This window comes from Thermobia domestica, chromosome 17 (assembly GCF_964235325.1).
Source record: "Thermobia domestica chromosome 17, izTheDome1.hap1.1, whole genome shotgun sequence".
Taxonomy (NCBI): domain Eukaryota; kingdom Metazoa; phylum Arthropoda; class Insecta; order Zygentoma; family Lepismatidae; genus Thermobia; species Thermobia domestica.
Genome location: NC_137470.1, coordinates 74,252,384 through 74,276,081, shown reverse-complemented (window position 1 = coordinate 74,276,081; position 23,698 = coordinate 74,252,384). Strand labels below are relative to the sequence as shown.

The window sequence follows — 23,698 nt, the reverse complement described above, 5'->3', positions numbered from 1 at the left end:
GCGTAACTAGCTTATTGTCCCATAGTTTCGTTGATCCAAACATGCGTTGAAAACTACTGTCATTGAGCATCTTGTTTAGTATATGTCAGTTGCCTGAAGCGGAAACAACAACATTTTTTCTTCAACTGAAAATGGCGCATTTTGTGCCTGATAAAGTGTTTTTGCGGGGAGTTATTCTTCATTGCTTTAACATGAAGAAAAGTGCTACCGCAAGTCATCATATTTTAGTGGAAGTGTTTGGTGGCCATGCTCTAGCTGAGCGAACGTGTCAGAAGTGGTTTGCACGGTTTAAAGGTGGTGATTTCAGCTTGGAAGACCAAAAGCAATTTGGACAGCCAAAAGAATTTGAAGATGAAGAATTGAGAGCATTGCTTGATCAGGATTCGTGTCAAACGCAGGACGAACTTGCAGAAGCATTTGGAGTTGAGCAAACAACAGTTTCCAAACGTCTCAAAGCCATAGGAATGATTCAAAAGATGTCTTATTGGGTTTCACATGAATTGAAAAGAAAGACGTTGAAAGAAGAAAAACCGTTTGCGAATTGCTGCTTCAAAGACAGAAAAGGAAGGGATTTTTGCATCGAATTGTAACTGGTGATGAGAAGTGGATTCATTACGAGAATCCTAAACGAAAAAAGGCCTGGGTGAAGCAAGGTGAACCAGGTCCTTCACAACCGAAACGAGATATTCATTGTGCAAAGGTTATGCTGTATATATGGTGGGATTTGAAACGTGTGGTGTACTATGAACTTCTGAAACTTGGTGAAACTATTAATGGACACCGCTATCGACAACAATTAATGCGTTTGAAGCAAGCTCTGGTCTGAAAACGACCAGAATGGAATAACAGGCATAATAAACTTATTTATCAAGATGATAACGCTCGACCACATGTCGCAAAACCGGTCAAAACCTATTAGGAAAATGTCGGATGGAAAGTGTTACTCCACCCGCGATATTCACCAGACACTGCTCCGTCTGACTACTACTTGATCGATTGCATGAATAACGATTTGATTGGACAGCGGTTCACTTCTTCAGAAAATATCGAAAAATGGATGTTTGATTAGATTGCGTCAAAAGATGAGGAATTCTTTCGACACGGAATCCGTAAATTGCCTGAAAGATGGGAGAAAGTAGTGGCTAGCGATGGACAATATTTTTGTTAACGTATTCATTTACTTTGTTTTTGAAATAAAGCTTCAATTTTTATTAAAAACCGCACGAATTAATTCCTAGACCAAATATAATATTCTACATTATCATACAAAATATTTGCAAAATTACATATTTTTTTAGTCTTTTGAATCCTCATCAGATGAATCATTTTCTGGTAGGTGAATAAGTGTTTATAAGTAAGTTATAACACTTGTTACTATTACAGCTACAGGCTCTAATGCATTCCACTAAAGCCCGCACACACTTGCAATTGTTTGTGTCTCATGTTTACATGTACAAGACTAACTCTGGGCATCTTTTAGGCATAGATTCCTGAGTGGTCTATTTGGGCACCAATTTTCCATTCGTAGTTTGCCAACCAAATTGCTGAAGGAAGTTAATATTCGAGTTGCTGGCGTGTCGCCAAATATATGTTTGAAGGTGTGCTCGCTTGATGTGGAGCATGAGCACCCTTCATTGGTGGAAGATGGTTTGATTTTTTGTGACTGACCAAATCAGCACAGACAGCACTGATCGGAGATTTTTGTGAATCAGTGTAGAGATTCACCAGAAATTCTTCTGCACGCGCTATTGTCTCATAATCCACATTACCAGATCCTAAGTTACATAGCAAGTATGATTTTTAAAAAATATACATTCCATGCTTTCTTTTTTTCAATTTCTGCGAACTGATTGGTGGTGATTTGGCGGATATTTTTGTTCACAGCTGGTTGCGAAAACAGGAGATCCGCGGAGCAAATAATTTTTAATACAGAGACTTAGTTTAGCAATTCAGCGGGGAAACGCAACTTGTATTTTTAAATCATTCCCCTCTTCCACATGATATTCCTTTTCCATTTCCGATTTTTTTGTTCTTTGTGTATTTGGTTCCACATAAGAGAAAAATTGACTACACACCAAAGAAATTAGATAGGTTGGCTAGAGGTGAATGTAGTCATTTTTATGTGTGTGAGATTTGGGAGGTTGCCATGCATGGCGCTGTACGATGATAAAAGTGGCAGAATTGAAAGAACAGAATTGTTTTATTATATACTGTATACAGGAAGCTTACGTTAGTATGAATAAATTTTATGACTAGGATTAAAAACAAAATACAAAATAACTTCCAGATTACAGGCAAATTCGACCCAACTTTTCCTAAGGTACTGGCATCAATGGAATTCACGCCTGGTAAGATCCTGTCTTGCATTACGGCGATGTCCGTGAGTAACTTTGGCACAAAAACACAGTTCTTGACGTTTTTTCACAAGATAAGTCATAGGAGGTATTGTCTGGAGATCTTGTAGGGTATTGTCTCGAAAATGTAGTTTATATGAAATTATTATGCTTCTTTCCACTTCAGTTTACGGCTAAAAATCACCAACAGTTTCAAATTCGTTATGATTTTGTTGAATTATTCCATTGAGAGCAGTATATCTATCTATCTATATAGATATAGATATCTGGCATTTCTCTTTACGCTGTGTCGTTCCAAGAGTCGACCGTCCAACAGTGAACCTGGATCCTGGATTAAATTCCCAGTGAGGGGATACTCGATCAGAAAGGTGTAATACTTTTTTTTTTTTTTTTTGCCAGTCATCCTAATTGATGTTTTTCTTAGATTTTCCTCAGTCCCACCAAGCAATATCTGAATGGTACCTAACACAGTGGTCTCAGGCCGCTTCCTTCCTTCCCCATTCCCCCGATATGAACGTTATCCCTCATACGTGAGGGGCTGATATTGCCATAGAGGCCGAAAGTTAAGAAATCTGATTCCGAATCGAATTTCCAACAATTTCGTCCAGAACTGTATGTCTATGCAACTTGCCGAGTCTGCAGAAATATCCTCTAATGCCTCATTCAAAGACGTATTTTCACTAAAAGGTTTAAGCGATAGTCTGAAAAATGAGGAAATAAGGGTAACTGAATCTTTCATGGTTTTTCGTATGAGAAGAAGTTGTTTGTGTTGATATTTGTACAGTCCACAGCATAAAACCTGCAACATTCGCTAACGCTCTCGCCTTCGGTGCGAGCGGTCCCGGGTTCGATTCCCGGTGGGGGCACTCGGTCGAAAAAGTGTAACAGCTTTTTCAGGCCAGCCACCCTGAATGAGGTTTTCCTGGGTTTTCCTCATTCACACCAGGCAAATGCCGGGGTGGTACCTAACTTATAGGTCCCAGGCCGCTTCCTTCCTTCCCCAATCCTTTATTCCTTCCCTTTCCCCGGATTGTGTGCTCGCCGAGGGACGTCATCCCTCAAATCGTGAAGGGCTAAATGGCCTTAGATGCCGAAAGCCCAGAAATCCAAATCCTAAATCCCCCTAAAACCTGCAACATGAGCATGTAAGTTTATTGTGAAACGACGAAGTCTTTTATTCCAAAATAAATGTGTAGAGGAGGACGCCGAGGTTTCTCCTGGCGTGATTCGTGCCACTTAGACGTTATGTTGATTCTCTGCGCTGTTAGGCGTAGCTTCACAATAAACTTAACATGCTCATGTTGCAGGTTTTATGCTGCGGACTGTACCTGTTTATAAAGTAGCACATTTTCGTGATTACTTCCTGTTTCGGAGGACGCCTTATCAGTGTGCATCGTGGCCAAGTTTACCCATTTCTCTTTCATAGAATCGCATGAAAAGTTTTGATAGCACCTCAATGTTAGAAATATTTGGCGAAAGGAACAAGACACCAACATAAATCTAAAGAGATGTGGTTCGCAATAGAGCCTAGTTGCAGAAGTGCAAGCAACAAGAACAAATTTCAAACACACAGACACGCAAATTAAAAAAAAAAAAAATGTTTAATTGAACAATAATGGCATGAACCTTAGTAAATTTAGTATACAGGTGCGACTTGTAATATCACCGTGTGTTCATTGGATTGTAATTTGAACTTCTAAAAGAATGCGATGAGACACTGCATTAAAGTACGGAATAAGGTCAACCTTGTCTCATCTAAACCTATTGTTAAGAACCCTAGTACGACTGTCTAAACAGCCTCCACAATCTTCTCCGCAAAGTTAAGTTGCCTGCTTCCAGTATCCACATTCTCGGACTGTTCTTGCTTCAAAAGTAGAATGAATCTGTTTATATAGGGATGATTTATGTCTAATTCCTACTAAACCTCGGCATTGTTCGTGCTTTTTTCGCTGTTGTTATCAAATTTGTTTCTTATTGCCCTGAAACATTAATAAAACCTTTAATAACAAGTAGTCAAATAGCAATTCAATAATAAAACTTTCAAATATTGCTGTATTTACGGGTGGAAGGTTACATTCGGTTCGTCAACATCCGCCAAATAGTCTAGAAAAACCTGTCTCTCCGTGGTGTCGGGTGCATCGTCTTGTATATATGGAAATGCATCAGGAATGTCTTCAAGAGGAACGAGTGGAAGTGCGTCTGCTCTCCTAACCTATTTTCTCATATCATTGCCAGCCTTCTAAGGTGGAACCAACTCAATATCTTTTATATCTTTCTCCAAATAGATTCGGTAAAATAAAACAAAGAAATGCGTAATGTCGCTTGCTGGAATGTTCGTCTTGTAGCGTTTATTGCCACTTGTTCAAAGGCAGTCATAAATTCTTGCACACGGAACTGGAAGCAACAATCTTGAGCTTTTTTTCTTGATTTGCTGAAGCATAGGTGTGTACAATGACTGACTTTTGCTTTACAATAAGCAGAAGTGGAAAAATGTCCGAAATAATTCCCGTGCAATGTATATAACTATGAAAGTAGACGTGGACAAACTTTAAATGTACCATCTATCTTTTCGTTCCTTTTACTTTACGATGTGCTGATATTCATCCATCTTGACTTTCTCAATAATTTATGAAGTAATTTGTTTGTTACTTACAATTTGTTTATGTGATTACAATATTACGATGAAATCAATTTCTCAACATTTAATATAAATATTGGCGTAATACAAATACAGGATCTCCACAAACTTATGTCAAAAATAAAATACCTCATTCTGCGAAACAGGAACATACGCATTGGATTATTTTTCTGTTCATCGAAACAAATCAACGCTGAGCGTGAAAAACCAGTTTAAACACCTTTCTGGGAAACAGGAACACACGCCTATTTTCTGGCGGTACGCAACGGTACAAGATAGCGGCAACTTTGTGAGATTTATACTTCATCTAGAAAAACAACCAAAAATGATCATTTGATGCTTCTGTCTAGAAATAAATGTAAGGAGATTTATGCTCATATGTAAATGACGCGCTGTGTAGAGAGCGTAGGTTCAGCTAGTATATAAAGTAGGAGAATTTGCTCATTCCATACTGGTGGCTCAGTGATTTGTAGAGCGCTTAACTCTGGTGCATGGAGTCCCTGGTTTGTGATTGACAACATCGTGGATTTTCTCGGGGTGCTCCAGTTTCCTCCCACATTCTCATTCCACCAATTCTTCCATCATCATTCACTTGCCTTAATCCCTTAGCCTAAAGAGCATGAACGTGCGACGTTAAACTGGAAGATTTCATTTCCATTCCATATCCGACGGGTTTAATACTTTGAGGAAAGCAGGTGGAAGGACAGTTGAATTTTAGCATCTGTAATATGTATATGTGTCGAGTGTAAGCTACGAAGTGAATGGTAATGTCAAATGATCAGGCTATCCATACACATTATCCCAGTGATTGCATTTATTGATTGTGTTTTGTTGTTTTCAAAATCACGAAAGATAACGAAATGTTTTTACACTTAGGCATCATTTTTAATGTTTCTATTCATCAGGTTCAGAGACTTTATTTATGTATTTGTTCTACTTTGTTTCAGAATGATGTTAGAAAGTACATAGCCTTAAGTACGTTTGGCTTCAAAACTGGTGGAATTCTTGAAGTACAATTAAAAAAGTTTCATGCAGACCCATTCGATAAAACAGCAAAGGTAAGCATTTTTTCACAACTAAGTGTTCTCGTATGTAACTTCGTGTTTTGAAATATTCTACTCAGAATTCATTACTAGCCGACGATGTTGACATTATTGTTGAAGTGCTCCTTTGTTGCCAAATGATTTAACACGCACAATTTAAAAATACAGCTGAAGCATTTAGCAGCAGTTAAAATCCTAATCACCGCTCCACTGGGTATTTGTAGTTTGCGTTTCTCGTTGGTAAAAGCTGACACAAGCAGCTGGAGCCTATAGTAAAGAAAGTCTTCATTATGTCTGGACAAGGTTCCTTGAAGCGAGCTCTTTTGTCATATTGCAGCTCTTCATGGTGTTGAACTCGCGACGCCTCTCCCTTGCGTTAATCTTTACCCTGTGTTCACAACTTGTCTTTTACAGCGATGGCAGTCGGAATGGGATCTCGCACATGCCAACAAATTGCATGCCATTAAGCCACGCTTAGGAGTCTGAACATCTAGTTCCCGACAATCTCTTCGAGAAGAACTCGACTGCGTATTGGACACAGCCATTTCACGCATTTTACGTCGAGTTGCAGCTCCTTTTTTATCATCTATTCATCATCATCTTGTCGATTGCCCCGCTCTGGCTTGGCACCGTTACAATCTCCCTGTTTACCTACACTGCCTGCTTGGTAACAACACTCGTTTTATCCCTGGATTGCTGCTGTTTTTACGAGATTTTAACGTTTTGCATGCAATTTTAGCTCGTCTGTGGATATTTTTCATGTATTTCAATTAACTTATTCCTTGTTTTATTATTGTTGATTTTGTCTTAGTTTTCTTTTCGTGTTTAAGGTACGTCATTGCATCTGTGCGAAAAGACCTAGCTCTTGACTCACACAAAACTACTCTACTCAAACACTTACTCTTTTGTCTCACTCAAAAAAATGTCAGCTATAGTTCAAGAAAGAGAGCTAAGTACTCACTTCAACTCCTGCCTTCGAGTATTCCTTCTAATCCCAAACGAAGGAAGCATTTTCTAGAATGTTTCGGAAAACTAAACACAACAACACGCCGAGCAAAGCTATGTGATAATATGTACAAAGCACACAATCACGTAACAATTTCAACACAATAACTGTCTCATCATCAGACTTCCACTGCTTCTCTTCCTATCGTAGTCGGGTCAAAACACCACTGAGGAATTGGTTTGTGAACTATCCAAACATCCATGTTTAAGAATGCTCCAGTTCTTGCACAACAATTTTTAGAGAGGTAGCTGGAGAGTAATCAAGTACTCCCAAACAGCCTCTCTAAAAATGATTGTGCAAGTACCGGAGGTTTTGAAAGATCTATATTTGGCTAGTTCACACACTAGTTTCTCAGTGATGTTCTGACCCAACTACGATCGATCCTATAGTAGTGGAACTTTGGACCTTTAATGTTCATTTCTTCACGTTTTCCGCACCCTATAACTACGAAATTATGCACTTCCAACAACAGGTGCATATGAACTTTTTCTTATTTTGATGTGAGGAGTCCATTCCCAAAATATTGTGACAAATTTATGTAACACCCTGTATATATGAGCTTTCTCGATTTCCGTAATGCACGCATGTATATTTATCTTGAATAAGCCGAAGTCTGTCTACTGGAGGGAAATTTAGTTTAGACCTTCCGTAGAAAAGAATAAGTTGTTTTAATATTTTATCACTTGTTAGTCCAGCCAGACTCAATCCTGTACCAGGTGTAAACGCTCGATAAGTGTTTATAAGTAATGGCGCTACCGAATCTGAACTGGATATGAACTTAGGGCCGCGGTGACTCAGTGGTAGAGCGTTCACATCTGGTGCAGGGTGTCCCGGGTTCAAATCCTGCTCCCGCCAATGAACTTTGTGCTGGATAAACACCGTGTGCGTGGGTTTCCCCGGGGTTCTCCCATTTCCTCCCATCTTCTTCATTCTACGATTTAATTCATTTCTCATCATCACAGTCTCCTTTAGCCTAGCCGGCATAATCCGTGGGATGTAAAACTCAAAGATTTCATTTCATTTTTGGATATGAACTACTGCATCGTTAGCATCCGAATGATAATTAGCCAGCACTCAAGAAAGAGAAAAAAAAAGGAAAAGGAAAAACGCGAATAGAAAATAATTTAAAGTTTTCTTGGAAGTGATCAAAAAGTTCGAGGCGCTAAAACAGACTATAGATAATAAATTTGAGACTTGTAATGAGAAATTTGAATTGGCACAAGCTCAAATTAAGAGATTTTTAAAAATTCGTTTTAGAGAGTCGCGAAAAACAAAAAAATAACGAAAAGTGTGAGTCGATGTAAGTCAAAATTGGGGTATCAATACAAAAAGTTCAGAAATCAGAATAAAAATTAGACGATGTAGAACATCTTGTTGATAAAGTAAAATAAAATAATTAAAATGCACCCGTATTACGAATGATATAGATACTGTTGTAAAGGGTTCAAAGGAAGGGAATGGACAAGAAGGTATTGGCATCGAATAGTAGCGACAAGTGTTTCCACGAACATCGTAGGCCAAATTAAAAAAAAAAAAAAAAAAAAAAAAAAAAAAAAAAAAAAAAAAAAAAGGTATTTGTTGAACTAAAAATTGGAGCCTCATTAAGGACGCACACTTTGTACACACATTGAACCCACCTGAAAAGGCCGCATGGTTATCTTTCAAGAGTGTTATCATAGGATTTTTAGGGAACAAGAAAGCTGAAGACTGTGGAGAACTGGTGTGTAGTCTGATACAAAATTATAAAATGAGTTGATTTTCAGTTTAACGTCCCTTTCAACAGCGAGGCTATATGAGATGGATTAACGTGGAATCAAAACCACATGAGTTCCCGCCGGGAATCGAACCCGGGTCTCCCAAGCCAAAAAACTATAAAATGTTGGGCTATAGAATAACCTTGATATATGACTTTCTACACTGCATTTTCTTCCCAGAGAAGTTAGGAGCACTGAGTGATGAACAAAGTAAGTTGTTTCATCAAGAGGTCTCACAAATAGAACAACGTTACGAAGGTACATGGGATCTTGCCACGATGCGATGGGGATCTATTGTTGATTACTACCGAGAAAAACCAAAAGAGTGTGCAAGAGGAAATCTAAGTCGCAACTAGAAAAACTTTCAAGTATTGAGCAGAGTAAACTGTAAATTTATAGCTGTGGCACCTTTCGTCATGTAATCTCTTTTATATTTAAACACTAGTATATGTTTCCTGACGATGTAAGGTTTGTCAGTAAATATTTTCAGCTGCACTTTTCTCCATTTTTGTAGTATTATATTTATATTATAGTAGTATGGTAGTAATATATTTGTAATATGTTTATTCGTATAGTAATATAGTTGTAAGTATGAAGCTCTTCATGTCTGCATCTTTTGTAAGACTCATTTCATTTGTTTAAAGAAACTAGGCTCAAAGCCCATTGTGAAATTTCCCACTTGCAGTTCAGTGAGCAATTGTTAAATGCAACTTTTTTTTTTTAACTTGTAGAACACCCTCTATAACGTAAAAATAACACTTACGATCTCCTGTTTCGTAAAATAAAGACTTTTACATTAATGTATTATTCTTGAACTTAAATAAATAGCTGTGTCGTGAAAAAGGATAAAATACATATAATTTAAAATTTTATTTTTATTGTGATTTTGATTTTTTAATCAACCACTAAAAAACTGACAGTACCCTTAAATGATCTTATATTTAGTTAATTTCCTTAAATTTTCTATTTAACACAACATTTAGTTTTATAATAATAACTTTTCCTGAACACTTTATATCTGGATACATATTAAATATATGATGTAAGTTCGTTTTTAGGGCAACCTGTAGATAAAAAGTGTGACGTGATGGGAAGAATTTGACTTGATTTTTAGAGTTAGGGATCGGAATTATTTAAGAACACCCATCATCATGACTTGTACAGAATAAAAGTGAAAATTTGTTGGATAGTGTATTAAAATCAGCTGATAAAAACACTATACTTATTTATTAGAATACTATTGTATAAAAAAAATAGCGAAGAGGAATGAACACAACACTTAACACAGAATATGTATAATAATCTTCATCACTAAAATCACACTTTGCCTTTTTAATGCACTGTAGCCCTTTATATATATGAGAGATTATGTTTGAAATTACACTATAAATACTTTTCTCACACCATTGACGCGCTTGGGGGATTAGCACTGAGGAAAGGATCGCCGGGGTAATCCCACGTAGTGTCCTGGTTGCTACTCCAAACAGTCCTGAAGAGTCGATGTGAGTCTTCAGTGAAATAATTTCCGAAGTGGAATGCTGATGTTGGAGGGCGCGTTTATAACTTTTTGCCGCACAACGTTTATGAACCTGGGACTTCACTAGTTGGGGCTAGCCGTAAGAAAACGTCCTTAACCGGCTAAGAGCTTATGCTCCTTAACACAAAATCATACTTGATTCCCGACGCAACGTGCGTGGTTACGGCTTCTAAACCTGGAGTCAAACTCCCCGGGCTCAAAAGTTCTAGATACAAGCTGCAGTGGTCGACTGAAGAGTGTTGGATGCAAACAGAATACGGAAAATCATTTATGTTAATTTTAGTCCACTGGTCACGATGCACGAGACATTGTGATAACTCGGGCGTGAGAAAGTACAGTTAAGAAACTGCAAAAGCAATGTGACTGGCGTCACTCTGGTCACTTGAAAATCTGGTCAGCTAGTATCTCCATAAATGATTAAAGAAAGCACTTAATTCAGTTCCAAATAACTGCATAATATATACTGTGCATAATAATAAGTCAGGGAGAAACGCTGAAAATGTTCGTAGCTCACTGAAATGTTTTCAATATATATATGAATGTTTTAAATATAAATATGAAAAAACAATGAGAGACTTCTTTGTCAAGTTGCGTGAGAAGGAAGCAATTCCCACCGAAGAAAGAACTTATTTGCGTCGCAGAATATAGTATAAATCGAAAAAAATGATCACTGTCTTTTGGAAATATACAGAGCGTCCACAAAAAATACTTCTGTAACCTGGTGGCGGTTATAAGTGAAGTCTTGACCCGACTATGGTACGTCCCATAGTAATGGAAGCTATGGACCTTAAAAGTTCATTTTTTTTTCATGTTTTCGACAGCCTATAACTCTGAAAGGAAACATTTGTGCATCCAGGTTGGTCTATACTTTTTGTCTTATCTTGGTGTCAGGAATCACCTCCCAAACGTTGTCGGTGTTGTTTTGAACACCCTGTATATACAAGTTCTAGGGAACATTTACCAATATTTACTTACTGATAATTTCCGAATTTAAGGGGTGCTCCAAAGAACCCCTCCCGACGTTTAACAGGGAATATTAACGTACTCATGTCTTATGAAAGAGAATGAATTCTTCTGCTTGACCATATAACATGCCAAAGGATGATCAGAGATGATAAAACAGATCAAAGAACCTTCGAAATTTAAGTTTTGTCAATTCTTTTACTCAGAAGGGAACGGAACTTGCTAAAGTACTTCGGTCCTATACTACCATACCAAATTTTTTATTGTAGCAATTACCAAAATTCAAAGATGATATAATGTACCTCGTGCTTCTGTGTACAAAGTCATATGCTCCTGTTTGTAGACATCACATGCATTTACGCCGGAGTATTACACACCACGGCATTACTACGAGAAACAGACGACGGACCACCAGCTCCCCCTACAAATCACATGACGATATTGCAGCAGCAGCGCTACCGCCGCCGGGACGCCTAAATACTGGACAGCAACCAGCGGACAGTCGCCAGTCTTCGATTGGTCAGCCTCCTCTTGCTTGCCGGGAGTACTATGAGAACTCAACCTCAAAGCCTCTAGTCTGCTGCGGGGCTCTTTCGGGATCCCAACCTCAGTTGCTAAGCCTTTCTCGGGGCTGTGACTTTTTACAGGGTGACAAGAAATAATCCGGACGAATTTTTGTTACCATACATTTATTAAACCGAAAGAGTTTAGCAAAACAACACAATACCAAGAACATGGGTATTTAGAAACAATATGTTCAGTCGGTTTCTAAGTGGCGGACCTTTGCGGCGATACAGAGGTCCTAACGTGTTTTCAAATGTTCGGCGATGGGCCGCAGGTCCTCAGACAACAATCGGTTCCACTTACGACGCAGGGATTGCTTCAACGATTTCAAACTTTTGTGGCGTGTAGTGCATGCCCTGGCCTCCAAAATCAATCATACACCGTAGTCCATGGGATGAGACCTGCGAGTAGGGCGGCCATTCTGAAGACGCGATGGAGTCTGGAAAATTGGTTCTGCACCAGTCTATTGTCCGTTTCACCCTGTGGGCTGGAGCGGAGTCCTGTTGGTTAGTCCATTCTGTGTTGTCAAAATGCCGATTTTCCCACGGAAGTACCACAGTCTCGAGAAAATTGCGGGGGTACACTTCGTGTTTTATCTTGACCCCTTGATCCATGAAACCAGAGGGGTCTTGCCACTTGCACAAATTCCGCCCCATACCATGACTGACTACGGATTTTGGCGGTGTTGACGATGGCGAGGTGCCGGGAGCCTCTCCGGACCAGGTCCTTGTTGTTTTTTGTGCGTCTGCCCCACGGTGAACAGCTTCTCGTCGGTGAAGAGAAAGCGCTTCCATCGCTGACCTGCGGCCCGGTGCTTGATAAGGCAGACAGTCGCCAGTCTTCGATTCGAGTCGCACGCGCTTGTTCTTGTCCGTGAGCAGCTGAACTTTTTGGAGTTTGTACGCCTTGAGGTTGAGCTCCCTTTTTGCCATTTGCCGCACCGATTCGCGGTTGATCCCGGTTTAGCAGCGATTTTTCTCACGGAGACCCTCGGATTTCGTTGCTCTCACTTATTGATGATTTTGCGGTTCTTGGACAGTGCGCTTTCTTCCTCGTCCGGGACGGTCGCCTTTTATGGCTGAGCTATCGGATTCGCGAACTGTGCCCGAGACTAGTTTTTGGAACTCCAAGGAAACGAACAATTGCACATTGACGCTGTCCTTGACGAAACAGTTCCAACATTGCCCTGCGTTTGGTTGTCATTCAAAAAAAAAAAAAAAAAAAAAAAAATCCTCGTGCGGAATCTGAAAAAAAAAAAATACAGCTACACAAGAATCCAACAGAAACCACTTATTTGGCTACAGGACACTACATTCGTGGCAGGATACACCAAGCTTTGTTCGGGTTATTTCTTGTCACCCTGTATACCTCTTACTGCTTGCTGCGGAGCATTGGGAGTTCCTACGCCACTCTGCTTAGCCTGCTTCGGGACTCTGTAGAGATCCTATCCACAATCCACGACTGCACGGTCTTGGGCTACCTAATTTCTACTTCACAATAGAAAAAGATGTACTAAAGTATTTCTGTAAATATTATTGTTATTAGAGGATTTTTATAAATAAACCGGTAGTGGGAGTCGATTCCGAACTCTGATTTCATCTACCTAGTTCTACCTACTCATGCACTAGCAGAACTTTTACAATAAGGAAATGCACACCTTCCAGAATTTTAAAGAGTATATCGTGGTACCGATACCCGATTCAAGAGATGAAACTAATGTGTTCATTCATATAATCGTATCTTGCAATAAAGAGTGATATTAGTGGATGCTTACAAAAATCCCGTCTCATGCTAATTGAAATTTCCCTACAAAATATTAAGTGTTGCTTGCGCGTGTTTTTCACGATTTTTTCAAAGAAGGATACGAGGTGAATCTACTACATTTACATATGTATGTATTTGCGTTCCACAGAACATTTACTAATTTTTAGTTCTTTAATAATTCCGAATTTTAAGGTGTAGGCCAACACACTCTTCTCAAAATGTAAGAGATGTGCATAAAAATACTATTTTCTGTGAAAGAGAATAGACCCATTACGTATCTATCCATAACACTGTATAATGCAAGAAAGCTTCGTCAGAGAAGAAAAATTAGGACAAAGGCCAACCACGAAGGGAGCACATGGTAAAACGTGTATTTATTGCGTTTATATGTTTTGCATTTATTTACCAATAGAAGGTGACAAGAAGGACCAACCAAATTTACAGAAGTTCACTACCGCTCAAAAGTTTTCAAACACCTCAGATTTTTATAAGCATCTACTGTGATCCTATTATTTTGGCACGAGAACTTTACCGCCCTGCATCAGTACTCCTGCCTAAGGCATAGAATTTGACGACAGGTGAATCGAGGTCTGAGAGGTACTGCAGTTGATAGATATGTCGAAGTATAATTCTTACAACTGAGGCCAAGAAAGGATCTCCCCTTTTCGTTTCACAGGTTTTTTACTGTTTAATTTTTCTTTTCTCCCTCCTCCTCCTTCCGAAATAATTCATTTTATTTTCCAGACTCCTTTGTTCTAATTATTTGTGTACATTAAACAACATAAAAAAGAATATATATAATAAAATGACGTGTATATATATATATTTTTTTTCTTTTAGTTTGGATTTACACTTGATCGAACGGTTAGTGACGCTATGAATCCGTATTTAGATAGTCATCAGGATAGATGCTTACTTCAGGAGAAAAATCACGATCCAAATGGAGCAGTTACATATTTTACCTTGGATTTTCAAAACAAGTGGTAAGTGATTCGCAGTGTATTCCATGTTCCAAAATTGGGATTAGTTTTCCTTTGTGTAAGAGAATTGTAGAAATAAATTTACTTGTTATCTGTTGTGTCTACATTTTAGCCATATTGTATTACATACCATACAGTATTACAAACTCTTGTTGGTTAGCAAATATCTACTAAAGTGGCTCTCTCCTATCCGTTGAAGGGAAAGTCGATCGGATTTCGATTTTGAATCTTCAATAGCGAACCAATTATTAGTAGGCTTAGATAGATAACAATTTTGTTTAATTTATCAACAAAAGTGTCATTTTTCAGGTGCATCATTCTAAAACAAATAAGAATTAAAAAAAAAAAAAAAGATTGAGTAAGTGTTTAATGGGGATGTAGGCCGCAAGGCTATAAAAGAAGAGGAAAGAGTTTAGTTATATTGAAATAATTTAAAATTTTACTCCAGCAGCTGTCTAATAACAGTACCACATACTAGTTGATCGTTTCACTGTTAAGTCTTTTAATATTTTTTTTTTGGGGGGGGGGGGTAAATTATAGACTTTCAGTCAGGCAGCTACAGCATCATCACTATTTATCCTAGAATCATGTATAGTACCTCATTCTCTTTCGAATAGAACAGCCTTTCAAACAGTACCATTCACATTTCCCTATCATGTCACTGAGGCGCGAAATTTTGAGAGAAATCGGGATTTTTTTCTGAATTTTTTTCTTCTCAAATTTTGAGCCCCTCTGGGCTCCCCTATGTTAACGCATAGATCTTAAAATCAACTAAAAAATAGTAAGGGATGTACTAAATTTCAAGCTTCTATCTTGAATAGTAAGGACGGGAAGAAGTATTTACCAATGAGACCCACAATGCCCCAGACTACTCTAAAAGACCTATATGTGATATAAAAACTTCTTGAGACATCCTATTTTGTCCTATGGCCATGGCTCTACCTCATTCTCTTCAGAATAGCGCAGCCTTTCAAACGGTACCATTCACATGTCTCCATCATGTATCTGAGGCGGGAAAATCGCAAAAAGTGATTTTTTTTTTTTTTTTGTTAACAGTGTCCCTTTTCTAAAACTTTTTTTCCCTCTGGCAGGGCCGTACTCGATTTTTTTTAAAGAAAGTATTTATATCTTTACAGAAAAATCACACGGGCAATCAATATGTTGCAGGTAAGAATCATAGATAGAATTGTATATATATATATATATATATATATACTCATGAGTGAATTTTATAGACTACTATTTGTCCCTTACATGTCATTCTATCCCTCAGCCAAAAGATTTATAATGTGGATTTATAGCCACACGGCTCAAATAATGTTATTAGGAAAACATGTCAACACAAGAGAACTATGTATTAATACATTATTAATGATACGAGATATGTATTCGATGAGGCGTGTACTGTACAGAGATTTGCACAATTTTATCATGCTTTACTGTGGTAACATTAGGGCTTTTGACAGTGATAAAAAGTAATGTTTAATGTATTTCATTAACGTTATTATGTGAATGTATAAATCAAATATTAGTATAATACATTGAAAAGAAGTGGGTTGTGTAAACAGCTGCTGTAAAGTAAATTGAACAGAAATAAACATATTAACTGAAAAATATATATTTCGATGTCACTGATGATATAGAATTTTGTTTTTTTGTAATGAGTTATTTTAATATTTCGATACTCTGTACAGCAGTTTAATGGAGGTATCTTTTGGAAGTTTGTGTTTATAGCAATTGCTTATGTGAAAGTTGTGTGAAAGTGAGGTGAGGGTCATACCCTCTGTAAGGAATCATACTAAGTGCATACTTTCGAGTTGTGTTGCTTCCGGGATGATAGAAGAATATCATTCGTTCTATCATGTTTACGAAGTCAGGAATGAACTGCTAATACAGGACAATGGAGAAGTGTTGCTTTTGTATAAACTATAAATTACTTCTGATGCTTCATGTATGTGTTTGTATATGCATCAAAGTGCCTATGAGGGGTTCATTGCACAGTTGCGCCATTGTTATTTTACGAGGAGATGTCAAGTAATGGAGCTTGTGCAGATGAATGTACAGTTGCAAAAGGAGAATGGAGAATTGGGCATTACATCAGATCAATCGGGGCATGGTAAAAGTGAGGGGGAACGCAGAGGGACGCGTCCCTCACTTCTAGAAAATATCCATGGCGTCCCCGATTTTCTAAAAAATTACAATGGACAAAAGGCCCTGGAGACGGCGTGACGCCATGCGTCCCCCTACCTTTTCAGGTCCACTTTTACTCCTGGTCAGGGGAGAAATTACTGCCTAAAAGAAATTTTAAATCTGTATTTTAAGACTTTTCAACATACTTGATCCGAGTGACACTCCCAGGCTCCCTTTCATTGTCGGGGAGTAGTATCTACCTGGTGGGCTCCTGGGTAACAGTATGGCCCTGCCCTCTTTACCTCCTGTTTTAACGGGGAGATCTGAAACAAATAGTGAAAATACTGAGGGGGGGCAGTGAATGTGTGTGCGAAATTTCAATCTTGTAAGTGCAAAAGTAAGCCCACTTAAAAATAATAAAAAGCGGCCTAACAAAAAATATTTTTCTGTAAATTATGACGTCATCGCCTATGTCTCGACGTAGAAAGGCGTGAAACCATACGTAACGTGTTGCACAATGGTTCTATGCTTAAAAAACGGAAGTAAAAAAAGTTTATTGGTTCTTTCTAAATCGAATAATGAAAATATTACCCAATGGACTTAAAAATATGATATATAGTTTAAAAGGGTTAAATAATAATAATAATAATAAAAAAAACAATTTCTGGAGAAAAATGTTACATGATTCTTGTAGACATTTTGGAGCTGAATTGAAATGTTTTTTTTTTTTTTTTTTTCTGCATAAGGGATTGTTTAAAGAGTAATCAGAATTTTAATTTCTTTGCACATTCTCATATAATTCTAGACATTGTTTTCATATAGTGATAAATATACTGACCGAAATTCAAGAAGGAACCTGTTAACATTTAGAGAATAACAGAAGGTAATATTTGATACAGCGTTCACCAGAGCCATAACTTGTGCGAGGCAGGTGGGCAGTAGCCCTACCCATTTAAGCGTTCCAGCTTTCGAGGGGGACCTACTTCTAGCTGAGCCGGCTTGTTGTTGGTATGAAAACTAGTGTTGTCTTTGTCATAAATAAGCTTCTTATCATTGACGGTGGAAACTAGTTTTTTTTAGAAGTTTTTTAACAGATGTAGAAGGAAAATCAACAAATAAAGATAAAAAAAAAGCTAGTTACACTCGAATTGGAAACTGATATATTGAGATTGAAGCTCGATATTGAATTTCATAAAAAGGATTGCCATCTTTTCTCTGCAGTGTGTTTGCTTTATCTTTCAGTAACATAATAGATTATTATTTAAAGAGAAAAAACAGACACAACGAATTTTACTTGTAGTGTAGTGTTTAGGCCTTTCTGAGTGGGAGTGCCCTTTTTGGCCCTCTTCGCTGTTTATGATAGGGTAGCATACTTTGAATTTTAAGATTTGTTCTTTTTGGGGTGGGCGGTAAATGATGCCATTGCAGGGGACGGCCAATTGCCTAGGGGCGACTCGGACTTGACATGAAACTGCACTGCACACGAAACATTGCACATTTAATTAGCTTTTAAATCTTTTTTTTTTAAATCAATGTCTTCAAAAATAACGGAGCTACAGAGTTTACTGCAAACCGTTCTAAAAGCATTGTAGTTCACGTTCCTACACAAAATGGCCGCTCAGAAAAAATGGAATATCTAGAAAATGAATGAATGCTTGGTTTCAAGTCCCTAAATATTCTACTGCTTTCTGTACAGAAATCAAATAATATAAGTTTCGTCAGCATCTTTTTAATCTAAAATTGAGTGATTCCAAATGGATTGACGCTATCCTATTATAGTACAGAAACATATCAGTTTGTGAGTAATGTTAAATATCCAAGCTCCAAAACATTTAAGAGTTACAGGTTGAATAAAGATCTAGGCGAAAAAATTTAGTTATTTTTAATTCTTATAATAAACCTAAGACATCTCAGTCTGTCATTCATATTCGTAATAGTTTGCCATCAGGCTAATAGTTGTCGCTAGCTGCTTTGCCTTTTACCTCACTCTAAGAGATGACGACGCTAGCTAGCTTGCAATTTGCAGATGATCCGAAGGCTTTAGGAGAACATCTATTCTTCTTTAGAACAATTCAGTTTCTTTTCCCACTTCGGCAATTTTTTTTTGTGTGTGTGTGTTCGTACGTTCCTCCATATGTATACGAGGGTCGTTCCGAAATTAATACCTCCTATTTTTTTGTGTTGAATTTGTATGTCCGTGCCGGATGTCGTTGGTATAGTGCTAATGCTTGAACCTTCCTCTTTTATTTGCAGCTGATCCCATTGTTCTGCGGTATTGGCGCTAGCATAGAAGTGTTCCAAAATGGAGCCTGATATGGACGTGCGTATAAAACAACGATGTGTGATTGAATTCCTCACTGCTGAAGGAATTGAAATCCATCGATGCTTGGTAAAGTTTTATGGAGATGATACAATAGACGTGAGCAATGTGAGGCGATGGGTACGACGTTTTCAAGGTGGTGAAAAGTGTGTTCATGACAAGCCACGGCTCGGTCGACCCTGCACAGCTGTCATCCCTCGCAATGAAGAGCGCCTTGATCAACTCATCCATGCTGATCACCGGATAATGACCAGAGAATTGTATACAAAGCTGAATGTCGGCTGTAATGCCTTGGAAAAAATGCTAGAACATCTTGCTTATCGCAAAGTCGAGATGGGTGCTGCGGATGCTTACAGAAGGTCACAAAACTCAGCGTATGGAAATTTGTCGGGACCTGCTGGACCAATACGGAGCTGAACATGACAATTTTCTGGATAGCATCGTCACTGGAGATGAGACGTGGTGTCTTCACTACGAGCCGCAATCCAAAAGACAGTCCATGGAATACCGATTTTTACAAGCGCAGCATGCAGGCTCTGGTTCATCGTTGGCAAAAGTGCATAACGAATGGTGGGAACTATGTGGAAAAATGACAGTCTGTAGCTGAAATATTTCTCTGTTTATCTATGCTGTTGTTATTTATGTATCTCCATTAGTTTCCATGAAAAAAATAGGAGGCACTGTGTTTTTTTAAGCAAGTAATAGCCCTAGTTCGATGGCTTGGTACACAATATTGTCCATTTCCAAGTTCTAGTGTTCATGGTAGTGAACCTTTGGAGTTCTTAAGCTGGAGAGTTCAGTAATTTATTGCCAATATCAAAAATACACCGTTGAACCATTTACACTCACTGACTTAAGAAAATGAATCACCCAGAAGGAGTTGAGAGATTGCAATGAAACGTCACTTTAGTGTAATAATTACAATATCAGATTAATCTAACAACGAGTTTGGTTGTACGAGCATAATAAGTGTGGCATAGCAGTAAGTTTTAGCATTGATGTTTCGTGGAAGTAAGACATAAATTCGTCGTACCGTAGCCTGAAGCAGGTCAGTCCAACCCTGCTGTAACTGCCTCGAGATGATGCAGATCGGCAGTGGCTAGGAGTTGGCTTCCGAGCTGGTTCCGCGTGTTCAATTGCAGAGAGATCAGGTGATCTTGATGTCCAGAGAAAAAACTCAACATGACATAGACAGTTCACAGAGACACCTGCCATGTGTGGCCGAGCGTTGTCTTGTTGAAAGCTTGTACCAGCATTCTCTCGCAAGAGGAGAAATTTATGTGGACGCAGAATCTCACCCACGTATTGCTGTGCCGACGAGGTTTCAAGAATGACTGCGAGAAGAGACCGAAAGTCATACACTATGACTCCCCATACCATGATGCCAATAGTAACGCCGACGTACCGATCCACAATATTTGCTGGATGTGACCTTTCCCTTCGGCGTTTTCACACACGTACACAATGGTTATCTGGCATAATGCAGAATCAGCACTCATCGTTGAACACGGTTCATTGCCATTCATGAAACGAATGCGACACCACTCCACACAATATCTGTGCACTGATGTTAATGACAATATACGCAGGGTACGATGCATCCCCAATCCAGCTGATACCAGTCGTCGAGACACGGTGCGGAATGACAACAGGGTGTTGTAGAGAGCCACTACTTGTGTTCGGATGGCATGCACAGACGTCACAGGATTACACAATGCTTCACGCACAATACGATCATCCTCTCATATTGTGGTCTGATATTGTCGACCTGAACTTTCAAATATCCACTGCCCCCAACAGCAAACCACAGTGACATCGGAATGCCCCACATGTCTGGCAATCACACAAAACGCCTAGCCGGCCTCGTGCAGCCCCATGATGCGGTCCCATTCGAATGCCGTCAGATGTTGGTAACGCTGTATTATGCGGTGACAAGGCGTTGTGTGTATTTGTTGACCTCTCCGCACTGTGCTGACTCAGACTCTCACGCTTGACAACTGACACGACCAGAGCTAAATTCCTTGCTGTTGACATTACTGCCCAATTGTGGCCATTCGCGATGATTCCAATCTTTGAAAGTCTAATCATTTACACACCTTCATAGATGTACACATCCTCAGAACTGCAATTGAATTGTACGATTCCTTCTTGGTGCATTTTTGTCAATAAGTATGTCTTTCTCACGGTACAAATAAGAACTATTTGGTCTAGGAATTAATTCGTGCGGTTTTTAATAAAAATTGAAGCTTTATTTCAAAAACAAAGTAAATGAATACGTTAACAAAAATATTGTCCATCGCTAGCCACTACTTTCTCCCATCTTTCAGGCAATTTACGGATTCCGTGTCGAAAGAATTCCTCATCTTTTGACGCAATCTAATCAAAGATCCATTTTTCGATATTTTCTGAAGAAGTGAACCGCTGTCCAATCAAATCGTTATTCATGCAATCGATCAAGTAGTAGTCAGACGGAGCAGTGTCTGGTGAATATCGCGGGTGGAGTAACACCTTCCATCCGACATTTTCCAAATAGGTTTTGACCGGTTTTGCGACATGTGGTCGAGCGTTATCATCTTGATAAATAAGTTTATTATGCCTGTTATTCCATTCTGGTCGTTTTCAGGCCAGAGCTTGCTTCAAACGCATTAATTGTTGTCGATAGCGGTGTCCATTAATAGTTTCACCAAGTTTCAGAAGTTCATAGTACACCACACGTTTCAAATCCCACCATATATACAGCATAACCTTTGCACAATGAATATCTCGTTTCGGTTGTGAAGGACCTGGTTCACCTTGCTTCACCCAGGCCTTTTTTCGTTTAGGATTCTCGTAATGAATCCACTTCTCATCACCAGTTACAATTCGATGCAAAAATCCCTTCCTTTTCTGTCTTTGAAGCAGCAATTTGCAAACGGTTTTTCTTCTTTCAACGTCTTTCTTTTCAATTCATGTGAAACCCAATAAGACATCTTTTGAATCATTCCTATGGCTTTGAGACGTTTGGAAACTGTTGTTTGCTCAACTCCAAATACTTCTGCAAGTTCGTCCTGCGTTTGACACGAATCCTGATCAAGCAATGCTCTCAATTCTTCATCTTCAAATTCTTTTGGCTGTCCAAATTGCTTTTGGTCTTCCAAGCTGAAATCACCACCTTTAAACCGTGCAAACTACTTCTGACACGTTCGCTCAGCTAGAGCATGGTCACCAAACACTTCCACTAAAATATATGACTTGCGGTAGCACTTTTCTTCATGTTAAAGCAATGAAGAATAACTCCCCGCAAAAACACTTTATCAGGCACAAAATGCGCCATTTTCAGTTGAAGAAAAGATGTTGTTGTTTCCGCTTCAAGCAACTGACATATACTAAACAAGATGCTCAATGACAGTAGTTTTCAACGCATGTTTGGATCAACGAAACTATGGGACAATAAGCTAGTTACGCCATCTTTTGTAAAACCGCACGAATTAATTCCTAGACCAAATACAAGTACAGCTTTCCTTTTCGCTTTAATTGTACGGGCTGGAAGACTACATTCTGAAGATGTTGTTAAACTGTCAGTGTTTGGCTACTGGTAGTCAGATTATATCTAAATCATTTCGTTTACTTACATTTCATTTCATAGCGGAGCATCTGAGAACTTGCATTTTATCTTCTTTGTTACGTGGTTGTAAGGAATACAAACAGTTATTGTCTCAACGTAATTTGTTGGTGTTGATCTAATGCTTACTACTTCTCTTCCCCCATAATTCTAGCACGGTGGTTTAAACAAACATTCATTTTATACCAAGTGTAACAAAAGTCTGGGGCCATAGGTGAACTTCATTATGACTAAAGATACAAAACAAAAATTTAGGAATGATCCAAAAAATGCAACAGAAGATTGCGGTCTTGGCTAATAGTTAGTTTTTGGATCAGGGGCCATAAAATTTTTGAACGGCTCCTAAATCGAGTTTTCGTATTTTCTACGGAATAAGCACATCATAGTGAGTTAAGTGATAGTTTGGGTTTGACTACTCTATATGCAGTTCTCTAGATATAAGGTGTACAAGAAAATTTTTGATTGAAATATATTGGATCTTTTGATGCATTTTTGGGTCAGGGGTTACACAATTTTTGAACTTCCCCCTCCCATATCGAGTTTTCGTATTTTTTACGGAATAACCACATCATACTGATTTAAATGATAGTTTGGGTTTACCTACACTATATGCAGTTCTCCAGATATAAGGCCTACAAGAAAATTTTTGATTGAAATATGTTGGATCTTTTGATTGAAAAAGGAAGAGTAAAGTTGTTGGAAGTGGGCTGTTTTCAATCGAAAATGGTGGCATGTTTCCAGTCGCACCAGCAGTTTGGGCTCCACATTGATAAGGCGCCTTATGTTAACTGAAAAATCATTGTTTCCAGCTCAGCAGGTTGTTTGAACAGTGAGTAAAGGCACGCAAAAATGAAACGTGCCCATTGTGGTCTCAGGGTACCTAGAACACTTGAATCCATTTTCCAACTTATACTAAAATACAAAATGCTGAGCAAAGCAACGTTTATTATAAAATAATAACTATGTGACAGTTTCGCCAATTAACTGAACATATTGGCTTCATCAGATGTCAATGTGTGATGAAGCCAATATGTTCAGTTAATT

The 23,698-nt window shown here is 38.5% G+C and overlaps 1 protein-coding gene across 1 annotated transcript in view; it reads left to right on the top strand.

Annotated features, from left to right (window-relative positions):
- The window catches only part of LOC145673736 (protein GPR107), an 81,805-nt gene that overhangs the window by 6,008 nt on the left and 52,099 nt on the right, over positions 1-23,698 (top strand). Inside the window, exons 2-3 of the mRNA XM_081743474.1 lie at positions 5,940-6,050; positions 14,464-14,606. Of these exons, the coding sequence (XP_081599600.1) occupies positions 5,940-6,050; positions 14,464-14,606 (254 nt within the window). The remainder of the gene's footprint in view (positions 1-5,939; positions 6,051-14,463; positions 14,607-23,698) is intronic.